General features: G+C 39.6%; 3 protein-coding genes across 5 annotated transcripts in view; all 3 read right to left on the bottom strand.

Moving 5' to 3' along the window:
- Nucleotides 1-6,979, bottom strand: part of eif2ak3 (eukaryotic translation initiation factor 2-alpha kinase 3) — a 33,588-nt gene extending 26,609 nt beyond the window's left edge. Inside the window, exon 1 of the mRNA XM_059353304.1 lies at nt 6,364-6,979. Coding sequence (XP_059209287.1) covers nt 6,364-6,671 — 308 coding nt within the window. The 5' untranslated portion in view covers nt 6,672-6,979. The remainder of the gene's footprint in view (nt 1-6,363) is intronic.
- A 1,264-nt stretch (nt 6,980-8,243) lies between these two features.
- On the bottom strand, nt 8,244-18,264 carry rpia (ribose 5-phosphate isomerase A (ribose 5-phosphate epimerase)). Its single transcript, XM_059353370.1, has 9 exons — nt 17,872-18,264; nt 16,623-16,683; nt 15,257-15,312; nt 14,925-14,984; nt 14,636-14,700; nt 14,483-14,551; nt 13,172-13,313; nt 11,535-11,634; nt 8,244-10,926 (listed from the first exon to the last, which is right to left on the bottom strand). Exons 1-9 carry the CDS (start codon nt 18,040-18,042, stop codon nt 10,829-10,831), a joined length of 822 nt encoding a protein of 273 aa, XP_059209353.1. The 5' UTR covers nt 18,043-18,264; the 3' UTR covers nt 8,244-10,828.
- A 2,751-nt stretch (nt 18,265-21,015) lies between these two features.
- slc4a11 (solute carrier family 4 member 11) overlaps nt 21,016-25,389 on the bottom strand; it is a 131,227-nt gene continuing 126,853 nt past the window's right edge. For all 3 annotated transcript variants that reach the window (XM_059352896.1, XM_059352894.1, XM_059352895.1), the window contains one exon: nt 21,016-23,912. In XM_059352896.1, coding sequence (XP_059208879.1) covers nt 23,846-23,912 — 67 coding nt within the window. In that variant the 3' untranslated portion in view covers nt 21,016-23,845. The remainder of the gene's footprint in view (nt 23,913-25,389) is intronic.

The raw sequence follows: 25,389 nt of genomic DNA on the forward strand, positions 1-25,389 counted from the left end.
GACCTGCAGGCAGTTAGCACAACACAGCATGGAACCAGAACCTGCTCCATTTCTTTATCAAATAAGCCCCCCCTGTGCTTAACAATGCCTGATATAAATTAATACTTATAATAAGACTAGATTAAATGTCTGAGCTAAAAAAAGAACTTCACCGCAAAATAACAGATGACAACACCGGCACTTAAACACAGCTTAATGTGACCTGAAGGTTTACGTAACAGTCCCCTTAACCTGTTATAAAAACAAGTGATCATTTTCTAATATCTCTGTCACAGCAGTTTAAGCCTGATTAATGAGGACTTGACTGTGATGTGCAGTCAGCTTAAAAATTAACCTCACATCCATCAGGGTCACTGCAGCAGACCACCGCAGCAGAGAGCAAAGGGTGTGGTTTTAAAAAAAAAAAAACTTCTGGTACTGGTATAAAAACACACACACCATTTAAAAGCGTTCCCATCGCCCTCCCTCTCTCTCTCTTTCTCTCTCTCTCTCCTCCTGCATAAGTGCGATCCCCTCTCCAACCCGTATCATCTCACACGTGGTAAAATCCAAACTCTATGGCGCCACGCTCCTGGATGCTGATTGGCTGGGCTGCAGCTCTGATCTGAGGATTTGATTCGTTGTTGCTAAGCAGTGAGGAGCCATCGAGAGTGAAAACAAGACAGCATGGTCCTACTAACTACCAGCTAACTCCTTGTTTTCATCCTCCCCTCCCTCTCAGATTATCCCACCTTTTTGCCTCTGCCCCACCCATACTGCAGTGCTGCAGGATGGGTCCTGCCGACTTACCGAAATAGCCACTGACCTAATAAACTCTTTCCTCTCGATAATACATTCCAACCTAATATTGTTTTGCAATCATTTATGAAAAACTGGTTACTATTCCTGTCACTACACATGGTTATGAAACAACCTGCATACATCTTGTTAGATGCACCACAACCTTTCTCGATAACCCAGAAAGAGTTCATCAAGTGCAGAGAAAGTCAGGAAGTTATATCACAACATTGGCAAGTGCTGGTCAATTTTAGGCCAGCGTCTGCATACTAAACAATAACTTCAATAACATGGTTACATAAGGAAAAGACAATGAGGATAGAATAGGTTAAAATAAATTATATAAGCTTGTTTGAAGTGATATCGAGTTTAGCAGCTTTTTAGAGTTAAACACTCAGACCTCTCCAGTGTAAAACAACTGCTGTACACGAACTGAGGTTTAAGAACTGAGCTTCAAGTACTCAATTAAAACTTCCCAGAGGGAGTTCAATCATCTTCATCTTGACCTGTTATTCTGGGGACAGTTTCTATTTATAAAAACCACAACATCTCCCTGGTTACAGAAAGTGGACTACTGAAACAAAGTGTGAGAAAAAAGGAAAACAACAAGGAAATGAACTCTCCCCTTCCCAAAAAAAGAGAAAAAAATATTTTCCTCCTCCTCCTTTACCTAACTATAGCCAGACCCAAGTGGCCAACTCAAATTCTGAGCACTAGCCCGTCTCTCCGACGCAATTGGCCGACAAGTGGCCCGGCTTGGCGGATTGGCTGTTGCTAAGCAGTAGGCTGGTGGGAGCCAGCCGGCAAACACGGCGGCCCAGAAGAGCTGTTGCCGCTACAGGGCCCTGAGGGGGGTGTGGGGGGCAGGGGGGGGGACAGAGGGCGGGGGGTGGTTGGCGGTGGGGGTAGCAAGTTCAAACAAAGCTGCTGTCCTCTCTCCTCTCACCTCCAAGCACTCCCTAAGGTGCCGGAGGCCCCGATGGAGCGCTCACTGGCGGAGGCATCAAACCTGGCAGCGTCGTCACATGCATGATTCACACACACACACACACACACACACACACACACACAGAAGCCTTCAAACATGTATGCACACGCACACACATATACATGCACTGAGACAGATGTAAACACAAAGTCTCCAGAGCAGAGTTTGTAACGTATAGATGGCAGTAGTAATAGTGAGGTGACAGCCGTCAGCAGACAAAGCAGCAGCTTTCGTCACAAACTGAAGGCTGGATCAAAGTGAACATCTAGAATATTTATAGATTACAGGATACAGGGGCGGAGGAGGGAACGGGAATAAAATAAAAAAAACAACTGACAGAAACTTAGAAATGTTGACATGACATCTGAGCATAGACTGATTTTCAAGCTGTCCACATTAAATGTTTTCAAGAGTCTGTGTTTGAAGTGCTCCACTCCAAAATCAAGGTCTATTCTCCATGAAAATACAAAGACTGGCTGTGACAGAATTATGATGTGAATAAAGCATTAAAGTGATCCTTCCAGGTGGGCTGTTCATTGGTTCAGATTTTGTGTCTTGAACAAGGTCATGATCCTTTTCTTTTTTCACATATTGACTCTGTGAAGTTGATCAAGGGTGTGTTAACATTAATATTATCACCACAGGACCTTGTTTGTTTGACTTGGAAAACAGCAGCAGGTAAAGCCTTGGAAGGTCACAGAAGCAAGCAATGATATGTTTTCAACAGGCTGACCTAATTAATGCCTACATAGAACGTATCATTACTTCCCAAAAAGTGTTCAGTTTCCCTGTTAACACTTAGTCATAGCTGGCTTTTAATTCTAGTTTCACTGCCATCACTTTGTGTGCTTAAAATCTCTACTATCAGCACAAACAATCCTGTTATTTTTGTTTTGTTTACAGTTCTGCCTCATGTTGAAGTGATACTTAAGAACAACAACTTTCTCAAGATGAATGGAGTCTGAAGATATTTTTTCCCTCCGTTGTAAATGTGTTTTCTGACATTTAGAAGGTATTTTGTGTTTAAATTGGCCCATTTGAAGCGAAACACACTTCAATCATGTTTCATGCCTTGTGACATTTCCAAAGTTCAATGACAATTCTCTTGACAGATGGATGGAAACAGAGCATGGAGTAGAGTATATACTCAAGGGGTGACATTAAAAAGCAATGTGTATGTGTGAATGTAAGGGAGAGCACTGGTGAAGGAGAAAACGAGAGAGTAAATATGAGAGCGTGAGACAAAGAATAAATGCAAGGGAGAGACAGGTTTCAACAAAGACGGGCAGACGGACAGGACATGTGGAAGGTCTTACTGTTCTGACAATATAAAAATAAGTAAACCATCGACAAATTATTTTTTCTTTATTTTCTTTTTACATATTTGTTGTTGTTGTTGTTTTTACGGACAGGCTGTTAATTAATAATTCACCTCTTCTGTCATACTCCATCTGCTTGACAAGCTATTTAGTTAATTCTTTATCTTATTGACTTCTACATAACAGTGTTACTGTTTGTTGTTGTGAGGGTGTGTAAATTCATATAGTCAGTGACAGTTTTTTTTTTAAATGGGCAAAATAAAGAAATACTTTTATGATATTACACATCAAGAAAAGCATAAAATGTGAGCTCAATATTTGTAGAATATTTAAATGTATTAAACCAAAACGGGTAAGAAAGGAATATATTGTACCTTTAATGCTGTGGAATAAATTCTAAAAATATAACCTCTTAAATTATCTATATAAGATCACTCAAAGCCAATAAGTGTGGCAGAAAAACTGGAAAGAAAGACAAGAGAAAGCTGGGTAAAACGACTGACAAAGTGCGAAAGAAAGGAAAAACGCTGCAGAAACCAACCGAAAGTGACAGACACTGTTTAGATATACTGTATGGGAATAGACGCAGGCACAGAAATCGAGCAGTGGCAGGGTGTGACCAGCAGCAGGATGAACGCTCAGGAGTTTTCCTGCAGCAGCTGAGGTGCCTGGCAGGGGAATAGCCAGCTTCTATCAAAGCAAACTGCTCTGCTAATTACTTTAGATTTCCTCTTGATACTGTACTGCAGATGACAGGCAGGAGTCTTATCCTCCTTGAAGTCCTTCGCCATGTGTAGCCTTCACCCTATAGTCATTTTGCCCTCACTTATATCCAGATAACTTTGTGTCCTGGGTGGTGTACTGAGTGTAAACAGCAAGTCACTTCCTGCCTGCCTGTGCAGTGCCACACACAAAGATTGTACTCTTGTAAACACAAAGTGAAAAACAGCCATTTTCCTCTGTCTTATACAGTTTTTCTAAAGAACATACAACAAGTAATTACACCTATTCATCTCGACTCGAGCTTCATGGGGCTGACTGCTCAGTGCGCTCAGTAGCTCCCTGTTGTGACAAAGCTGGGTTTATATGGCATCCCAAATAACAAGAACTAATATCTGATGCTTTGCAGGTTGTCGGAAAGCTTTTCAGCGGGCCTAAAGATTAAATAGTGTGACAGCACATGGGAAACATGCTGCCTTTTTACCACAGCTGCAGCAAGTTTTAATGTTAAGGTTAGAAACAGCAACAAAAAACTTCAAAAGGTTTGACTGCAACAATGTTTTCAATTTTATGACTGACTTCGATCCAACTTTCTCTTGAAAAGCAGACAGACATGTATATACTACAGACAGAATAATTTAGTGAATGACCTGATATGCTTCGGGAAAGACATGGCACTGGAATATGAATGATTCAAGAAGCAGTTTCACAGTCAAAAGTATCTGTAATGGTCTTGGTAAAAAAAAATTAAAAAAGGATAACATGGCAGAGAGGAGGAACATCATGAAGAATACACTGCACCAAACATCTAAGGTGGGCGTCAAACCTACTGTTTACCAAGGCAGACAAAATCAATGCCCTACCCACTGCGCCAAGAACTACATCTCACTTTGGGCAGGAGCAGCAGCAGGTCTTACAGGGTTCGGTAAACCTAGGGTCTGTGCGAAGCCATAAACTTTTGCCTGACTGGGGATTTTCTCAGCTGAGTGACATGCCTTTGCATAACACTCATATCAAAACAACATGCAAATGACATGTTTGCCATTAAATGTTTTGCTTTTGATTTATAACACTGCTTTCAGATTATGTCCAAGATAAAACATCTCAATTAGGACAATAACATCCATCTTAAGCAAAGCAACTCCCCTTTCTACTTTTAAATGTCTACTTTGTTAAATGACAACAGACCCCAGCAGCCAGGTATAATCACAACATATTAAATCAAACACACTGGATCATGTATGAAATCTTTATTCTTGCAGAAGCACTTTAAGCTTTAAATCATTTGCCTTTCCTGCTACACTCCCAATCAGCTGAGGTTAATTAAAATACACAAACGCCTACTTTATTCCTACTTTACTTTTCTGAGCTAAGACGAAGCCTATCTGCAGACGGGTGATAAGCGGTGGATCGTGTGAGGATGCTATCGCTTTCTTGTCAAGTGATAAGGAATGTTCCCTTCATGTAATGTGATTTCTGTATGATAATAACTGGAAAGCAAATTAACTCAACAGTGCACTCTGACAAATGTGGAAAGAAAATCTGACAAAAACCACCGGTAACAAAGCAGGTATGGTCCTGCCCATCATATAATTTTATATTAAATAGAAACTCGTGTATTTATCACATAAATTGAAGCAAGTGCAGTTTTGGACTTCTCAGACATGTGGACTCAATTGGACCGATGGCCGCAGAGCGCAAGTGCTTGAATGACAGCAAAATGACAACGTCAGCTACCAGTATTTCCAGTTTGTCACTGCATACAGTGTCAATACAGCTTTCAACAAACACTGATGAAAAAAGGCATATTTGTCCATATGTCTCAGTCTCTACGGTGGAAACTTTGGAAACAACCGCTGTCAGTGCGAAGGAGGACCACTCAAACTTTCAGCTCAGTCAAGATCTGCAGCGTGTTAAGCCTCGACATGCCAGGCGGGGGGCGGGGGGCAGGATAGTCTACATTACATAAAACTTTCAGTTTTAACAACATAGTGTGACTAGTATACAAAATAACCACAAGTAAAAACTAGTAGGTAGTAAGTAGGTACTTATAGTGAAACCACAAGCCTTTCGCCTGTGTTTTTCATGTCTACGCGATTTCCATTCAAACTTTAATCGAAACTCTGTTCCCATTATCGGACACGAAGTCAAACACGCTCGTTTAAAACGGGTTGTGTGCTCTGACAGTTATCTGGCACCGCTTAACATGTCATGCACGAAATGTTATCAAAAAATATTAGGAAATGAATCGGGATAATGCGTGTTAAAACTATGTTTATGAGTCGGGGGGACACAAGCAACAACAACTTTTGAGTGCAGTGCAGAGGCGGAGGAATACTTCGCGTGCGTCTTAAGCGCGAGACTGTCCGTTAGCTGGCTCACAACCGATAAATGCAACGTTTTAGCTAGTTTGGAAATTTAGTTTTACATTAATTTATTACGTTTATTTGTTAATATTTGTGGAGGTCGTTCACATTTGTAGGTGTCAATTCAAAGTGTCACATCATGGGTCTAACTGCTAGCTGGCCATTAACACTTGACAATTTAAAAATAAATTACCTTGACGGTTGGACGTTTCCGCTACTTTCTCCGTTTGATTCGTCGGCCTCCCCCGCCGACCCGTTCTCGTCATCCTCCACGGTAACGTCTGCTACAATGACCGGGGAGCCAACGTTCTCCAAGCTCCGCTCCATGACTCTTGCACCATCTTCCCCCGAGGTCGGACCTGAACCCCGGGTGGCGGACTGCGACTCCCTCCCGATGGCGGAGCCCGGAGCTTGCGAAGTCCCGAATCCGATGAGGGCTTTCAGCAACAGCAGGAGCACCAGGGAAATGCTCACGTTTCCAAAGTGAAGCCCCCTTTCCATTTGTAAGACTGGCACATTAGTGAAATATGCGATTTACATGCCACTGGCCTTGTAAATCTTAACATAAAAAAGGTAAAGTGCTAAAAACAGTGGAACTACAAAGAAAACTTCGCCGTGTCTTGCAAAACGCCCTTTCAAATCCCTTCTTTAAGTAAACATAAACAGCCACTGGGACACCATGTTATTCCCTTTATACTTGACTCAAGACTTGCCTTGGTAACGCTAAGTCCCGCCTTGTTTCTACACTGGGATTGGACAGTAAAACCCCTGCGTTCGTTAAAAAATAATAAATCGGCCTCTCATTGCTCCGTTTGCTGTCAATCATGCAGACTCGCATACTAAGCAGAATGCGATTGCATCAAGAGGCTGTCACTCAAAAAGGCGGGCTTAGGACGTTCCAGCCCCCCAAACAGTGCATTTCATTGGCTAGTCCAATGTCGGTCAAAGTGACGCATGCGTATTGGTGGTTGGCACACAACAGGAGCGAAAGGTGACGCAAAAAAATCCCTGATGTCGAATCCTGTGGCGGATATATGATTGGTGGGATGTGTCGCCTTCCGTCCAATAGAGAGACAAGGCCCAAAAGAAGCAATGCTATTGGTCGAGGTGTGCCTTCGCTGACTGAATGTAAGCACCTGATTTGATGTTTGAGATGCCATTCATGAGTAGTTGTCAAGACAGCCGACATAAAACTTGAAAGCATCAACGTGGCCTCGCTGCACAGTTCCTGTTCCTGATCACGAGTTTTCTTTTCTCACTTTTCTCACTGAGCAAACAGGAAGAGCTATGACATAATGTCCACGAAAGACTCGAAAATGCTTAAGCATTTTAGTTTTTTTTTTTAGAAGGGACCGTATATAAAACTGCATATAAACCACGAGTCATTGAACTTTCTTAGTTTATTTATTTATTTATTTTTGCATTACATGAGTTTCTTGCAACCTACCGCTTATTGCATCTGTAGCGGTACAGACACTCAATCAGACGAATAGGCCGTGATTTATTAATGCCTTTAGGTGGTTTAAGGTCACTGTGAACCCAGTTTGCTGTGCTGAGTGAAAACCATAGACTGTATATAAATAAGGTGAAAACATTGCAGCAGAATTAAGCTGTTTGGATTTTTAGCGCCCTCAAGTGTCAATGAAAGATAACGGCACCATCAAGGTTTTCTGTCAAATGTTATCTTTGGTTACATTTAAAAGCTTAGTTTATCGTCTTAAGCATGAAAAAAATTAAATAAAATCTTTACTTAGACTTAGTACATCGACAGAAAAAAACATCTTTAAAAAAGGAATGCAACATTTTACATAATTTGTAATAATCTGGTTATTTAATTGATTACTAGATTGATATATAGTATTATAGAATAGTATTATATGGCATCTGCAGAGTTAAAACAAGTAAAAAGAAAAACAATTATCCAAATCTATTGCCTATCTATTTTTACATTGACAAATAGTTTCTGTTGCAGTATTTAATTTTGGAACTAAGTCTGTGTTCCACCACAAAGACATTGAAACAATTGACAAACATTTCACTGAATCATAAGAAATAAAACAAGGAGGCATACTGTTATTGTTATGGTTCTGTATTGGTTGACAAAGGAAGTAGTACCTTCACAGCAAAATTATTATCACAGTCAATTGGTAAAGAGAGAAACAAGAGAAATGCTGGTGCAAAAATATCCAACGTGATGTACAACTTGACCCAAAGTCAGCTACTTATTAGCTTGCTTATATTTCATTTTCTAGCCTTGGTGTTCCGAGTCTCTCAGAGTTGTACATACAAACCATAAAGTGTAAGGCATTGTGAGCCAAAAGCAGAGTGAATAGCTGCATTCCAGAAGATATCAGAGAAAAATGACAAAACTATCACAACTATCAAACTATGGGTGTTGTTCTGAAAAGTGGAGTAAGTTGACCATGGTGTAAAGAAAGACAACTTGATGTGATTACTTTTGAGGGGAGGGAGAGGTAATATTGTTTTGAAACATAAAGTATTTTCAGACAATTCAACAGCATTAGATCTTCGACAACACGTTCAAAACTGCACTATAATGTTTTTTTAAGACTTCAAAACCTTGAAATGATTAGAAATAATATTCAATAAAGACCGTAACTTGTGAAGCATGACATGTCTTGGATGTTTTTTTAGGAGCTGCACACAAATTAAACCAAACTTTAAGGATTCATCTTTTGTCTCTTACTGCTAGATTGTTTACACATTTACATATTGAAATGTAGCATTGTTCCAGAAATATGATCCGCTTCATAATCAATAATTGTTGCTACATCTGAGTAACACAGGGTTGCTTTGGCGTGCCAAGGCACATAAAATGCACTTGTGTTGCCATTTGTGTGCAGATTTGAGCTACATCAGATCACCATTACCTGACCATTTTACAGCATAACTGCCAATCATAATTACCTCAAAATGTTCTACATGCCTCCATAGCTATTTTAAAAATGATGGTGATGGCACAAGACTTGGCTCGTTGCAAGAACATTACAGGCACAACGAAAGAGCAAACACAGTGGAGGTACATGCATGAAAGTACATACAGTCTGTAGTTGTTTTTTTGTAAAACAGTGAGTCTGTGGACTTTAACTCTGCTGACATACGAGTGTAACTGTACAGGAACAGCTGTTCAAACTCAGACAAAACCACGAATATTTCCCTTAGGAAGATCATAGGGTCCATGGTTACTGTGGCTATCATATGCTTAAATTCAACAACCAAATGAAATCAAATGCATATAATTTCTACATACCCAAATGGCCAGTGAAAAAAAAAAATCACCCAAAATACATAAACCTATTGCCAAAATTTTGAGCCGTACCTTTAAGGGATCTCCTGGTGACAGAAATGATTCCTGTCCACATAAAAATCCAGTAATTTATATCCGTCTAACCTGCAAAGTTTTCCAGAACACTTCAACAAGTACAATTCCTTGTAAAGAGGATGTAAATTTGTTGGCAAGTGCAGCTGAATGGTTGAGATGAAAATAAATACATCACTATGTGATAAATGAGCCACATGTTGCTGGAGGACGCACAAGGTAACACAGAGCAGAAAGGTTATACTGAGGCACAGGAGGAACGATGAAGCTGCTGCTGCTGCCACACAGAAAAACACTTTTTAAAGATAAAACAGGAAGTGCATGCTTGTACAACGACAGGATGATTTCACCTTGTCCTTTGGTTTGTTGGTTCTTAACCTTTTTGGTGCAGAAACCCATTCGTACCTCCTACATGGTTCTTTTCTACTATGTGCAGACCAGTTTTTGTTCTATGTTGTATTTTCCAAATCCTGTGAAATGTCCACATGATATTTATTACAGGCAGCCCACCTCTGTGCTACACGGTGTGTGGGCGACGTTGTATAATTGTCACTAACACAATAACCACATAAAAGCTTCATCCCTGCCCCACAGGGGGTCCCTAAATTGTCAAAGATTTCATTAATTTCTGCAGCCTTTTTCAGTTGAAATTAGCATATTAATTACAGAAATTAATTTCCTGAAATGCAGTATTTCTTGATGTTGTAGTAGAGTTAATATTACTCCTCTTTCTGTGATCTAATTAAACAAAAAGACTTAAAGGCTTATCAGATTTTAAAGCCAGTTCACAGCCTACAGTAGCAGAATAGTTTGACGTATGATTAGAAGCTTTTAAATGCAACTTTAATAGCATTATTTATCATTTTAATAGGAGTTCAAATATAATCTCAAGGCACGCCGTAGCTTCATTCTGCAGCACTGCAGTGATTCAGCACACTGGTTGAGAACCGCAGCTCTGCAGACATTCAGTCAAACTTGCTAATTACAGGAAGAGCCAACATCCCGAGTGAGACAAGGCAGCTAAATTGAGCAACAACACAGACAGAGAAAACAGAGAAAATCACTTGATTTTGCCCATCAGGCACTTTAAAGCTCACAGTGTCAGAAGCACCACCTGCAGGATGAGAAAAACCAAGTGACCCTCAATTGTTTCTGGTTTTGAGATGAGTGAAAACATTCTTGCTACAGTTTGGTCCAGCTCTGCAGGAGAAGCAGCTCTGTCCAAAAACACAGTCTGAGACCGGCTGGAAGTCGTGGGCACTTGCGGGAAAAGTGACGTCATTCAAGAGCAGGGACGCCAGTGAACAAGGCAACCTCCTCAGTTGACTGGAGGATCTCGAACCTGCACGCTTCCATCCTCCATCCCGAAGTAGGCTCTCTCAGCCATGCCGACGAAGAGCCCCGTCTCCACCACACCTGGAGAAGACACACAGACACAACTTCTGTTGAGCAAGGCCAAATCAATTTTTTTAGGCTGGTTAAATTAAAGTATCAACTTTGTTTGCTGCCGATTGTGTCCCAGTCTTGCATTACAGATTCCAATTTTCACATCATGTAACACAAATTACTTTTGTTTTAAAGGTCCCACACTGTAAAAGTAAAAAAAAAAAAATTAGCTGCCCTTGACTTTTTAATTACAAAGCAGATCTAGCTGCTATATAAAGTATATTAAAAAAAACACACTTCAGAAACTCTACCTTTAAACAAGCCATCAAGACTTGTGTAAGGTTGTGAAGTTTTAATGTTGTTTTTATTAGCTGTATGTACTGTAGCACTTGGAGATTATTTTATAATGTAAAGTGCATTAGAAATAATAATGTATCATTATGTCATGTTTTCATATACTTTATTAATCCCACAATGGGGAAATTCAAGCTCTGCATTTAACCCATCGTTTTTACACACAAGTGAACCCATCATGCAAGGAGCAGACAGTATGAGAAAAATACTGCATTTTGAGTTTCTACTGAAATAGCTGAAAATGAGCATATGTCCCTTTAATAAACCGAGAGCCAGCTGCTCACCTGGAATCATCTTGATTGCGGTGTTGACTTCCTTCCAGTTCTGAGCCAGCTCGAACTTCCAGTCCAGAATAAAGTTGCTGTTGTCAGTGACTACAGGGCCCTGAGAGCCAGAAAGACACAACTCAGACCTCAATCACTCACCAAAATCATTTGAAAGAAAAATAAATTGTAATCCAACCCCTAGAGGGGTTGCCAAGTGATTACAGTTTGACAATGACTGGACCAAATAAAAGTGTACTTTACTGAAGACAGAGTTATCATTTGAAGGCCAACCAGTTTTAATGTCATTTGGTCATCAGTGCACTGACAGTATAAATGTTTGAGGTTGAAAGCAGAACTTGGCAAAATCCAGCTAATTCTGAAGCCTTCATCCAACTTCAACTGGGTGCCAACCCTTTTTTAGTTTTAAAAAAATGAAAAAAAGAACTTGCATTCAACTTGCCTTTGCTATTGTGAATTGATCCTGTATAACTACGAAACAACGGTTGATGAAGTAACACATCAGTGATCATCAAGGCTTCCTGTGTCAACAAACTGGAACTTGTCCACTCAATAGTACACAAACTGTTTCCAAGCCCAACAGTCAAACGAAACAACACAAATATGCAGAGTCAGAATAACAAACAGTCTCCTGTCTGTTGTTCATTTTAAAAGGACTGAGTAGGAAGTAAAACATTAACGATCTACTCTACAGACTGTTAATGAGGCAGTGTGAGTGTGAGTGAGTGTGTGTGTGTGTGTGTGTGTGTGTGTGTGTGTGTGTGTAATTTTTGTCCTCTGGTTTCAGTCCAAACTTTCCTCAGCTTGACTCATGTCACAAGCCGTTTCTTACACATGCTCTGTGGAGTTTTCTTGTTTATTAAAAATAAAAATTATACATAAAACCACACTCATATTTACCAGTTTGTCACCAATATGCATTGCGCAACAGGTGTTGAATGTGTTTCCTTCCACATTTGCAGAGCAGATTTAAAAACCAAACTATTTTAAATCATACAGTGTTTACATCCATATCTAGTAGCTCGCAGTCCACGACCTTCGCTTGCACACTGCTGCACATTTTGCCACTTTACAACTGCTTGTAGATTAGACAAATAGTGCGAAGCCATTGGTAGAAATGTGCTTTACGTCACCAGCATGTCCATGCGAAGACGTGTGTGTACATGTGTGCGTGAACAAGACAAACAAAAAGGCTCCATAGGGCTACTAGAGGTCAGAACCTCCACATTGTACTGTTAAGCTCACACACACATCCTGAGAAATGCAGTTACATCTGGATTCATAGCCAGTTCAGCCAATAATCTGCTCCAGAGCAGACGGCAGTGAGCAAACAGGTTACGATTTATTTAATGTCTTGATAAAGGTCAATTATGCTCTTCTGGATTTATTGTCACCATGAAAAGTTATCACCATCCATCATTTTTAACCTAACCTGAGGATCCCCATAAGCCAAACAGAGGGATTTAACAGTACTGTATGAAAATAACAGAAATCTACCCAGGACCAACACAAAGCAAAACTGGGTGAAAATAACTGTGAAAATGCTGCTGCAGCTAAGAGAGAGGTCTTATAAAGACAGCAAAATGAAAGGAATGAGATGAGAAATTAAATGAGAGCCAAGCGAATCCTTCACTTACCGCTTTACTGACAGCCATCCGTAAGCTGGCCTCCCCTCCGAATCGTTTGGCTATCGTCCTTGAGACAGGGATGTATGCCATGGGGATCACCTCAATGGGAACTCCCTTCTTCCACTGCTGGCCCAGAGCCTTGGAGTCCTTCCTGGCAGAGGAAAAAGGAAGATAAGAACCAAATCTGGGCACAAACATGTCGACTTTCTCACAGAGGCAGATTAAGCTACAGTATTTAATAAGAGCGTATCCTTTGGCACGCCATCTGATGAGATGTTTTGTGGGTCACAAAAGAGCCGGTACTTGGTACCAAGTTGATGCCCAAATTTGGGAAAAACTGACTGAAACCGGGGATTCAAACCTTCACATTGCAGTCACCTGACGCTAAAAGTCTAAAAAAAACAGTGACACAAGGGATGGTGAATCAAGGAAGTTAAAGAGTTGTGCTGCAAGTTCACCAAGGGTGCTTTCACACTACTTGCGTGCATTTTGTCAGATATTCTGTTTATTTTTTGCTAGTGTGAATGCTCAAACAAACTCTGGTGTCGACCAAAGAACCAAACTCTGGTCGGCTAATAAAGAAGGTTTTGGTTTGCTTCCAGAGTTCTCTTCAGTGAGGTGAGAACGCAGTCCGAACCAAAGGAAGGAAACAAACCAAAATACAGCGCATTCTGGGTTGAATTTTGGCAAAACATTTGAGAATAGACATCAGAGCATGGTGAGTAAAGGCCTCAATTGAAATATGGTCAGATGATCACATAACTCAGCTGCTTGTGGCTACACACACAAAGTCATAGAAGTTTTTAGAGATAGAATGGTAGCTAATGGATTGAACCGCACAGCGGATCAATGCAGCATAAGTGAAGAAACCCCACCAACAAGACATTAAAGGCAGCGACTAGCTTTCCCTCACATATTCTGTCCAACAGATGAAGGACGCCGCCCAGCAGCGCGACATTTGTTTACATGCTTGGTGCACTTGATAAAGCAAACCAAATGAAAAATGCAGCAATGTTGCAACTTCACTACTGAATTGCAGCAACTCCAGATATTTATATGTGAAAGCAACCTTCATTTTTTATAAACTGCTGGTTATGAAAAGCAAAGCACACCACATTAACAAGTCTTTGACAATAAAGTCTAATACAAACATGCAATTAAAGTCTTTCTACAAGGCAGAAAACAACAGCCTATAAATACATACATCTACATTTAACTTATGATCAATTAAAAACCACAGAACAAATGTTTGTTTTTTCCCTTTAAGGGCTGAAAAAAACCCACTTTCTAGTAATTCGAGTTAAAGTATCAAATACAAACCTGTAGTCGGCAATGACAACAAAATGTTTAGCACAGCCAGCTACGATCTTCTCCTGAGCCAAGCAGCCACTGTGGGACAAAGAGAGGACAAGTGTGAGACAGAAATCAGGAGACGCCAGCTATGAGGTGCTGTTTGTATTAAACTGTACTCACCCTCCACCTTTTATCAGCGTCAGATCTGCGTCCACTTCGTCTGCTCCGTCAATAGCCACATCCAGCTGTGTGGGAAGAGGTTAAAAATAGTTCAGCAAAGGAACCATCCTCTACATTAAAAAATATGAAAATCAGCTTTACCATTCATGCCCTTTTCCCTTTTTCTGTATTGCACAGGCGTAATTTTCCCTATCCTCCAAATTGAGCTGACAGGGTCTGAACGCCAGCATACTGCGGCCTTTCCTCATTTCCGTAGGTTTCAGATTCATTCGTAACAAGCTCATCATACCTCTGGGTGCCTGTCCAGATCCGACAGCGTGAGGCCGTGCTGCAGGATCAGCTGGCGAGCCTGTGGGAGGACAAGAGACGGGACAAAATGTGACGACCAGGAAAAGTGAGACAAATAGCAGAAAAGCATGAAAACTGTTATTCATCAAATTAAGATGTATTTTAGGTGTTCAGAGAAAAACAGAGAAGACAGTGTGAGGTAATGAGTTGCATTCAAAGCCACGATGTTGCAGCACACTCCGTTTCCGCTGCGTTTGCAGCATTACACTACAAGAGTGGAAATAATCAGCAGTCATGTTGGCCTATAATTAAGACTTAATGTCTCAAACCAACCTGGAAGGAGGTGGGCACACACACGATGTTGAGTTTCTCCTGACGGACTCTCTCAGCTGAAAAAAAACAACATACAGAGTCGCATTAAGCAATGCTAAGTGCTGCTGATTCTTCTAGAATTATTAAGCATTTCACTTGTAAAGAAGGATAATGAAAGGAAAAAGTATTTTTACATGAAGATTTCCAGTACATACACATAGGAGACTCTACTGTAGCTTTCCTCTTTACAGGCCTGAGAGACCCAGTTTGTGTTCTCACAGAAGTAAGATGTGACTACAAGCTGTATGTTATCATGTTTAGGCTTTGTAACTCATAAATATGCACCTAAGACACACACACGCACACATACACAAGCACACACAAGAACAGCTGTTGTCATTGGTAACTGGCCACTAGAACTTGGTTGCGTGTAAGTCCAGTTTCTGCACGGGGCGGCCCCAGCCCAAAGAAGATGTGGCTCGGTTGGTAAAGCAGTTGTGCGCTGATCGGAATGTTGGTGGTTCAATCCCTGACCATGGCAGCCTACATGTCGAAGTATCCTTGGGCAGATACTGAACCCCAAATGCCTCCCGATGCTGCGTTCATCGGTGTGTGAATGAATTCCCAATGGTGGCGGGTGGCACCAGTGTGTCCTGGTAGCCTCGGCCACCAGCATGACTGTGTGTGTGAACGGGTGAATGAGCGCAGTCTGTAGTGTAAAGCGATTTGGATAAAATCGCTATATAAGTGCAGTCAATTTACAATTTACCAAAAATGTGAATTATTACAGAATTCAGGGTGCATTCTGACTGGGATCCTGCAAGAGCCGTGTCAGTCTGAGTCCAGTACTGCTTGACTTTACCTGTGACCTAAATAAAGGCCGGGCTACACGATGGTGTAGTGGTTAGCGCTCTCGCCTCACAGCTAGAGGGTCGCCGGTTCGCCTCCCGCCTGCGGCTCTTCTGTGTGGAGTTTGCATGTTCTCCCCGTGTCAGCGTGGGTTCCCACCCCACAGTCCAAAAACATGCTCTAAATTGCCTGTAGGTGTGACTGGGAGTGTGATTGTCTGTCTCTATGTCAGCCCTGCGATAGTCTGGCGTCCTGTCCAGGGTGTACCCCGCCTCTCGCCCAATGACAGCTGGGATCGGCTCCAGCCCCCGTGACCCGATTGCGGATAAGCGGTTAATGGTAATGAATGACTGAATAAATAAAGGCCTGCAGCATGAGACCAGACTTTTTTTCTCCGGTTGTGTTAACTCTTGGGCTTCCAATCAATGAACCTGAAACCTTTACACTATAAAACCCAAATGTCAAGCAGTTTCAAACAATTGAAGTAATTCTCTCAAAGACAGAAGGTAGTTAGTCTGTCATCATTTCTTTCACTCACCTAATCTGTCCACAGCGTAGACAATAGTTGATCCGCTGCCCACTCCAACCACCTGGTTGTTCTATGTGAGACAGAAAAGATTTTAAGTTGATGCAACCATGCAACATTTCACACCAAGCCCTTAAAGTGACTGAGAGGAAGAAGCTGCCATGAACTGACACTGACTCGACTGGAGGTCTGTTGAAAAGAAGCAGCAGCAAATGGACATGATCAGAGACCAGGAGAGTTGTTAAAATAAAGTGTATTCATGTTTTGTTCTCACAGAGTCATGAACAAACGCAATAGAGCCAGGTAGATATATTGGTCGGATGATATCATTGGCAGAGTTTGGCCTATATCAAATAACATATCATCTTTTGGTATCATTGTCTATGTTATGCGATACTAACAATATGGAAACATATTTTACAGAACATTCAGTATCCTTAACCACTTATTCAAACTTGGGTCTTTTTTTTCCACTCTTTAAAAAAATGACAAACATTTACCACATACAAACTCTCTTTAATGTGTAGGTGAGGTAAAAAGGGATGTAACAATATATGCATGCATACATATAAAAAAAACACAAAAGCAACAAGTTATCCACTAACATGCATATCTTTTAAGTGTCTAATCCCATTTGAACTTTTGATTTAGCTGTCAATAAATAGCAAACCACTATTTTGACATTTTAGAGAAATCACTCATCATATGTACTTATCACGTACTTAAGTTAGGCTGCAGGAAATTTATTTTATTTATCCAAAATCTTTTTGACACCAAAGCACTCTCATTCAGCCTCATTGCATGCTGTGAGGCTGCAGTGTCCATGCAGCATGGCACCTGATAAAAATGCCATGCTGCATTGACAGGACATAAAAGCTCCTTTCTGCAGGTTTAAATCATACATAACATGTGAGCTCATCTATTTTTGTTTATCCATCCGTTAAACTGGAGCTCTGGCTTGCAGCTAACACCTGCTGTAACATGACGATTAGTATATTAAGTCCTTAATGCCGAGCAAAGTTAGCCCACTATCCCGGGAAGAAGCAAACATAACACCGAGCTAATGCTCACCACAACCGTGCAAGTTAGATAACGGCAGTGAGTTAGCATGCTAGGCTACATCACTTTCTACCTGTTTGTGTACTAGCTAACGTTGCTAGCATAGCTACAAATGACTGCGCTGGTTTGAACTACAAGCTAGCAGGCTGTGGACATGTAGACATATAGCTAATAAATAAATTATAATAAAAGCTCACTGTACCTGGACGTGGTTGTCCACGGCGGCGTAAGCGGCCAGTTTCTTCGCCTCCTCTGCCATGTTAGCGGCGGACACAGTGAGCAGACACACGTGTTTCTGAGTCCTCCAGGATGCTGCTGAAGAGAGAAATCCAGCTGCGAGTCTGCTGAAGGAGACCCACCCCTGGAGCCTCATGACCCGGCCCCCAAGACGGAGAGACAGGCCCACAAGAGACAGACAGATTTCCGCACCGCAGCAGGAAGTTAAGAGAGGAGATTTCTGTGTTTACTTTTAATCTGACACTGATCACCTGTACTGTCTCTCATCATATGACTTGGAGATCTGCGGTTTTCTGCGCAGGTGCAACAAGTTGCGTTCAACGTCGTATACTTTTTCTAATTAGGGCCACGGGGTTCTCTACGGAATACGAATTTTTCGCGACGCAGGCAAAATTTTGCATTGAAGTTGGGACGGCCGAAAAAAAATGAGCGAAAAAGAACAATAATTGGAGATTTTCAAACATCCACTTCTCCGGCATAATTTCACCTAGAGACTCACCACCAACAGCCCCATTGACTCCCATATTAAAAATGCAGGAAGATTTCTGTAGAAAAGCATATTTAACAGTTTTTCAGATCACTCTAACAAAGCTATTTCTTCATTTTTCACAAAAAAACATATGTACCTATTCAGGAAGAACTCAGGACGCTCAAAGTGCAGTAGGATCAATGATAGGTATGGTTTTGCCAAAAATGCTTTCTGTTTGTCTGGAAGATTCAACAGCTGTTAATTCCGTTGATTACTCTGCTCTGATTGGTCGACCCCAAACCCTTTCATCCTTTTATCCATCTCTCACAAAAAGAGAGAACCAGACACACACACACACACACACACACACAGGTAACTTTATGTGATTACAGTTACACACACACACAGACGGACAGACAGACACACTCACACACATACACGCACACACACACACACACAGGTAACTTTATGTGATTTTAGTTACACACACACACACATGCATACGTAAGAGCGCATACTCCTCCAGATACACGTTTCACACACACACATTTTGAGGTTAAAGGGCATAGGTTGCTGTATAAATAAATACTTGAAAAAGGAATGCTTGTTGTAGGTGTGCTCCTTGTATATAATATAGTATCATAACATTACTAGTATTAATTGTTTGAAATCTCTGAAGAATCTCATCATAGTGTACACACACCGGCAGTAGCCCCCGTGGCCCTTTCAGAATTTCCCCAGAGGAAAATTTCTAGTTACTTTTAATATGCACTCGACTTTATGCAAAATTTATGCAAAATTCATCATTATATAAAGTTGTGCAGAGAATTATGGATCAGAAAATTACATTACAGATTTAGTATACAGGCGATAGTATACAAATTGAAACATTTACCAAAGAGAAAATTATTTTTGAAGGACACCTTTTTATGATTAGGTATTAATGAAGAAACATGCCTATTTTCCAATGTACATAATTGACAAACTGATTCCAATGTGCAGTGACAAAAGGAATAGAGATCTCTTTTTAAAAAAAAATAGGGCACGTATTGGGCTCTAGTTTTATTTTGGGGATGAAGTAAGTCAAAAAACAAGGCATCAAAAACTTGAAATATCTGAGGTGTTATTGGAAAACTCTGTCGATAAGAATCCTCTGTCCTTTAGATTCAAAATACCACAATACATCCTTCATACTGATGATGACTTTCAGGGCCTGTTGAGGCTGAAAATCTAAAGTTTGTCCTGAAGGTGGCGCCACAGGAAAAGCCATGGGGTCAGAAAAAGGTTCATCCCTTTGGGAGCATGACTGCCTGAGCTCAGCAGTTCTCACAACATATAAATAACATTATCTGATTTCTTGTGTACAAATAAAAGTTGACATTTCGGCCTGAGGGTGGTGCAAGAGGAAGTGTGCAAAATCAATAATTAAAATGGATTAATTGTATAGGAAGCTGGAAATATGCTCTGTAAATTTAATCTTTCTGCCAAATTTGTTTTTGTGCTTGTGTTTAACAAAGGGTGCAGTTGTTATTTTAGCTTTGGGAAAGACACCAACTGAGGTTCGTGCAGCCACTTCAATTACAGTCACCCATGAGAGTCATGTGCTTTTAATGAGATGTGCAGAAGAAATTGATTTAAACCTCAGTTCCCCGTACACTGATCCTCCTGTGTTCTCTGCTGAGTCCTGACTTTGGGAAATATAAACACTAGAAAATCTGTTTTTTAACCAAATGAAAAGCCAAATGTTATATTTTGTTAAAACAAACATCCCTACAAAATATAGTGATGAATTACAATAAAAATGTGTGAACTGTTGATATAAATCCCCAAATATGTGATCAAAGACCAAAACAAGATTACAAATATGACCTGACATGACACAAATAAAAAGTTTTAGTAGAATTCAGAGTAGATTATTTTAATAACTGAAAAATAATCTGACAATTATTTTCTTGATTTAGCCTTTTGTCAACAAAGTGTCTTAAAATAGTGAAAATGTCATATGTAATTTGATAGAGCCAAAGTTTTAAAATTGTATGTTTTATCTGACCAATGATTAAAAAATGCCAAATTGTTTAGTTTATATCACATAATTGTTGCAGTTCTAGCTTTTGGTACTTATACTTAGTACTTTTTTTGTTTTGTTTTGTGGAGTAAGACACGGGGCTCTTTATTTGTGGGGTTCTACTTAGTTTGAATAAAAACTTATTTTATTTAAAAAATATATTTTTTTATTGAATTTTCCATTTTTATGAAAATGTTTAGACACCAAAACATAAAGTAAAAAATAGATAAATAAATACAATTTTAAAAATTAAACATTAAAACTGTATATCTGTGTATAATAAAATTAAATAAATATTATAATAATTATTTATTTATTTAATAATTATTTTTAGATAAAAAAGATGATCTTGTCGATTATCTCCACAATATATTTGTGTCCTGTTAATTCACTGGATACTTTATGTAACCATTAGGCACTTTTCGACATTTTGTGACACCTGTAATAGAGCCGTGTCGGTCAAGAAGAAATGTTGTCCTGATGGTGGCGTTACAGAGACAGTCAGGGGGGCGACAACATTCTAATAATAATTATAAATATATTATCTGTGGTCAATGAACACAAGCACACAGATATTTACATCACTACTACTTTTTATTTGGCAAACAGCTTGAGATAGTTTCTCTTTTTCAGTGTACAGTATATATATATACTATAGTAAACCAACACATTCTGCTTTATAACCATTTTTTCCTCATTTTTACATATTACAGCTTACAAATATAGCTGATCTTTTTGACAAAATTACAGATTCTGTTTGACACCTAAATTAGTATGCTATATAAAAATCCACACATCTTACATTCATGATTAGAAAAAGTAGGCTATATGAAATCAGGAAAAGAAAAGAAAAAAAAACACCACAGTACGCAATTTCAAACAAATCCAATTAGGAGTAAGGGAGTCAAGGTTTCACAAACGGAGTCGTAGGTCTATCACTCTGAATCCAATGTTAAGTCCTCTGAGAGAAGTTTGCTGCTATTCCAAAATCATCAGTACAGAGAAGATATCAAGGAACAACAACATTACTGTCACATAAGAAGAAGAATGGTTAAATCTCTGTACTCAGTCCAAAGTTAGAAACTAATACCTTGCCATGGATTATAATGGATACTTGATAAAAACTAAACTTTGCATTGCAAACTGTACATATTACTTCATACCTCACAATCTCTGTTCTCTCACCAGTGCTGTTTTAAGCCTTAATCCGAGGATTATGTAAATGCTTCCCAGCTTTTCTTTCATGCCTTGCTATCTCTGCATGAGACATCTGCTTAAATTGGACATCTTTCTCACATCTGTAAGACAAAGTTGAACAGAACTGCATGAGGGAGCTGCCATTTGGATATTGGGAAAGCAAGTAAACCGTAATAAAATCCAGCACTATGAATGCCTTGTTGACAGGCAACTTTTTTTTATTCTTCTCCTTGATGTGTGCAATAATTGAATCAGCACAGAGCAGCTTTTTGTACCATGAGGATGGACTGAAAAGTTTGTGTCTTAAAAATACAGCTGGCCTGTCTCTGCTTCACTGGCGGGTCGCTGGGAAACCCGAAATCTCACCAGTGAAGCTCTGTTTTTATACACAGTATTGCTGAATATTGAGCGTTGCATTCGGTTTATTGAGAAGTTACTGTTTAACTTGCTACTTTTTTGTGTAGGATACATGTCCATTGGCATCACATTGTATCAAAAACCCAGATGAGCCATGCTTTTAAGCAAACCAGTGCTTGCTTAGAAATTTTCTTTTTTTTTTTTTCCTTTTTGTACTGTAGATAACAAGATAATCTCTCCAGACGTCTGGATTTACATGACAACGTTTGCAAGCATTGATCTAATCATAACATCTAAATAGAAAACAAGACCAGATTATTCTAAAACTCATCTTTGAACACTTGTTCACAAAAATAAAACTAAAAAATTGATGCATTTTGTTGAATCCAAAGCTCACAAATAGGTTTTTTTAATCCTACTTTATTTTTTTTCTTCTTCCACCTTTACCTTTAACTTTCATCCTTACTTGCAATGCACCAGAACTGTGTTGGACTTTGACATGGAGCTGGGAGGAGGGACTTTGATATGTAAACACTGCGGCAAAGCCAGATGTAAGACAAGACACTCGTAATACTGTGGAATGTATAGGAGTAAACAGAAATACTTTTTACGTTCGGGTTGAACACACAAAGAGTCTCATTTTGTACTTAAAAGATAAAATGTCATTATGATAAATAAATATTTTATTTTAATATAACCTAAAATACTTTTTTTGTATATTGCCATAATATATTCTAATATATTCATAATTTGATAAAGATTTCACTATATGTTTTGGTTTGTGCTGTCGTTCTAAATAATTACACATAATATATACCCGTGGAATGTCTTCTTCTTTTTTTTTTAATTCGGCTGACTACTTAAATTCCACCTTAAAAATTTTCCAAAGAGCTGGCAGGAAGCTGGATGAAGGACAGATTAGTAATGTGCCTATGACACACACGCAAACACACGCTCACACACTTACACACGTTCCTTTTTTCCTCCTTAATGAACACTGACATTTGTTGGAATGACTTAGAAACTAAATATGCTCGGGCACAAGTGTCCTTTCTAGAAAAAGGGGGAATCACAGCTAAAAGGTGCAGGAATGTAAAGGCTTTACCACTGCACAATGACAGAATTACAAAAGGTACAGATTTACTTTGCGGTGGCCTAAATGCAGTGTCCTTACCAGTTAATTCACCCACACAGAAAAGTACTGAAGTACCTATTAACACAGTGTAAGTAGAATTTACCCGAATGACAGTGTAAAAACACAATGTGAGTGCAAGAGTGTCAAAATAAACATATTATTTATACTTACATTGTGCCATTACACCTTTCTACGTACTCTACAATGACAGCATTTTGATTACTTACACAGTATTAGTGAGTACTTGGAGCACTTACTTAGCTTAACACACAGATTAATACACTCCAGTAAGGATAATGTAAAATGTTACGATAAAATGTTACGATGTGAGAGGAGAACATGGAGGTATATGGCACTGAACGAGCTGACGGGGTCAAACGGAGGTGAAACAGGGAGTTCTGGACGGTCCTGTTTTTTCGGCAAAACCTTTCCCCCAGAGAGATACCGTCTGTCCACTTTGGAAATATTTCCCACGGCTCTCGTCTCTCTTCTCTCACGCGACTTCCCACATTTCCAGTGCTTCACCTGTAAGAATGTTCTTATCGGATACAAAAATCAAAACAGTCGGTATTTCTCCTTTTTGCTTCCGTACAGTTTTGCATTGAAAAATATGTTGTCGTTTTTTTTCTAATCCTCATTTCTTTTCTTTTTTCCTTTTTTTTTGTTTCAATTCCAGACATCTTTTTTGCAGATCCATAACTTGTCTCCATCTGTAGCTACATGTGTTGGGCATCCATTATGTCCAAGTATTTGGCCTCAATGATATGAGGAAGCACGTTGTTCCTAAACACAGAGCAAACAGAGTCTATGTGAGTTGCTAGACCAGCACTGAGAGAGAAAACATAAGGAAACAAAACACAAAAGAAACACCAGAATGTCAGATCTTATCAGACAAGATGTATCACTTCCTTCTCTGTAGTTCCAGTGAACAAGAGATGGACTCAGTGATACAGTGGTAGCTGATGGACATGAATATAAGTGTGCACCATGCCGCTGGAGATAGGAGCGGGAAATACTGTGTATCAACTACAGAACGATACTTTAAACTCAAAAAGTGAACATTAAATCATTTTTCTTTGTCTTTTTAATGCAGAAGAAGTACAAATGCAGCTGTTCAGGTAGCTAGTCTGTACTAAAGCTGCTCCAATCGCTCTTTTTATATGAATGAAATGAAAAGTGTATGTGAATAGGGTTCCAATAATTTAACTGGTTTGGTTCAGGGTTCCCACATCTTCTTAAACATCAAATTCAATGAGTTTTCAAGGACTTTCCAGGCCAAATTCCTTCAAACTTAAGGGCCCATGGCACTGCATAGTTTGAGACATGGATTAAGGTTAATCACTGTTAATAAATCAACAAGAATTTTATTATAAGACTGAGCAGGCTTTATAGTGCTGACCCGTGCAACATTATCAAAGCTGCTTTGCCAATGGCGCAAAATTTTATTATTTTGCTGCAGTCGCTACATCGGGTTATTTGGATGTCCTGCAGATCTTTAACAAATGCTTTGGTGAGCCACGGGGCTCATTATATTTGAGGCATAGCTGAAGGTTTACTTAACTTTAGCTCTCTCGAGTGCTTGCTGCTGTTTCACCTGCACCATTCAAGTTAAATGACTCATGCATGCGACCGTTGCACTTCCTCAAGGCAGGTGGTGCGTGAAACAGCGATGCACCTCAAGGAGACACCCATGCAGACAGTGCAACATAGACTAAAACGTTAAGTAAAAATATATTAAGACAACTTCAAGTGACCCATGTCTCATTATGCCTTTCTCAACCTTTCTTACATATGGTCTTTAAAAAAAGTTATAATAGGGAGGGGTGTGGTAAGGAATATTTAACTGTGTGTTTCGGTGAACTTGGTATATGATGTGCAAAACGGATCAACGTTTTGTTTTTTGTTTTTTTAAAAGTCGTCACAAAATAGGAAATCATAATGCCTAAACTTTGGAATGTAGGAGACAAATAAATTTACTTGCTCTCCCTAAGCTTTAAGCAGCTCAAGTACAAAGCATAATTTGTTATTGAAGATATTCTACTAGTTTGATGCACCAAACAAAGTCAAGGAGAGTGTGGTAAATTATTCTCTGAATTTACAAATATCATATATAATGCACTACACCCATCTGCTGCAGCCACTGTTTTCACACATTTTGTTCAGTGAGACTGAGCAGATAAACTGCAGCATAAAACATTTGGATCTCAACTGAACGGCCAGATGTTTCCAGCTGAAACACATTAAACCTCGTTGTAGAATT

Source organism: Centropristis striata, chromosome 16, assembly GCF_030273125.1.
Source record: "Centropristis striata isolate RG_2023a ecotype Rhode Island chromosome 16, C.striata_1.0, whole genome shotgun sequence".
In the NCBI taxonomy this organism is placed as follows: Eukaryota; Metazoa; Chordata; class Actinopteri; order Perciformes; family Serranidae; genus Centropristis; species Centropristis striata.

Bases quoted from the DNA above. Each gene is read 5' to 3' on its own strand.
- rpia (XM_059353370.1), bottom strand. From the start codon at position 18,042: ATGAGGCTCCAGGGGTGGGTCTCCTTCAGCAGACTCGCAGCTGGATTT. The intron at 14,552-14,635 runs GTGAGTACAGTT...TTTGTCCCACAG, and splicing joins ACGCTGATAAAAGGTGGAGG to TGGCTGCTTGGCTCAGGAGA. The intron at 10,927-11,534 runs GTGAGCAGCTGG...TGTCTTCTCCAG, and splicing joins CGCAATCAAGATGATTCCAG to GTGTGGTGGAGACGGGGCTC.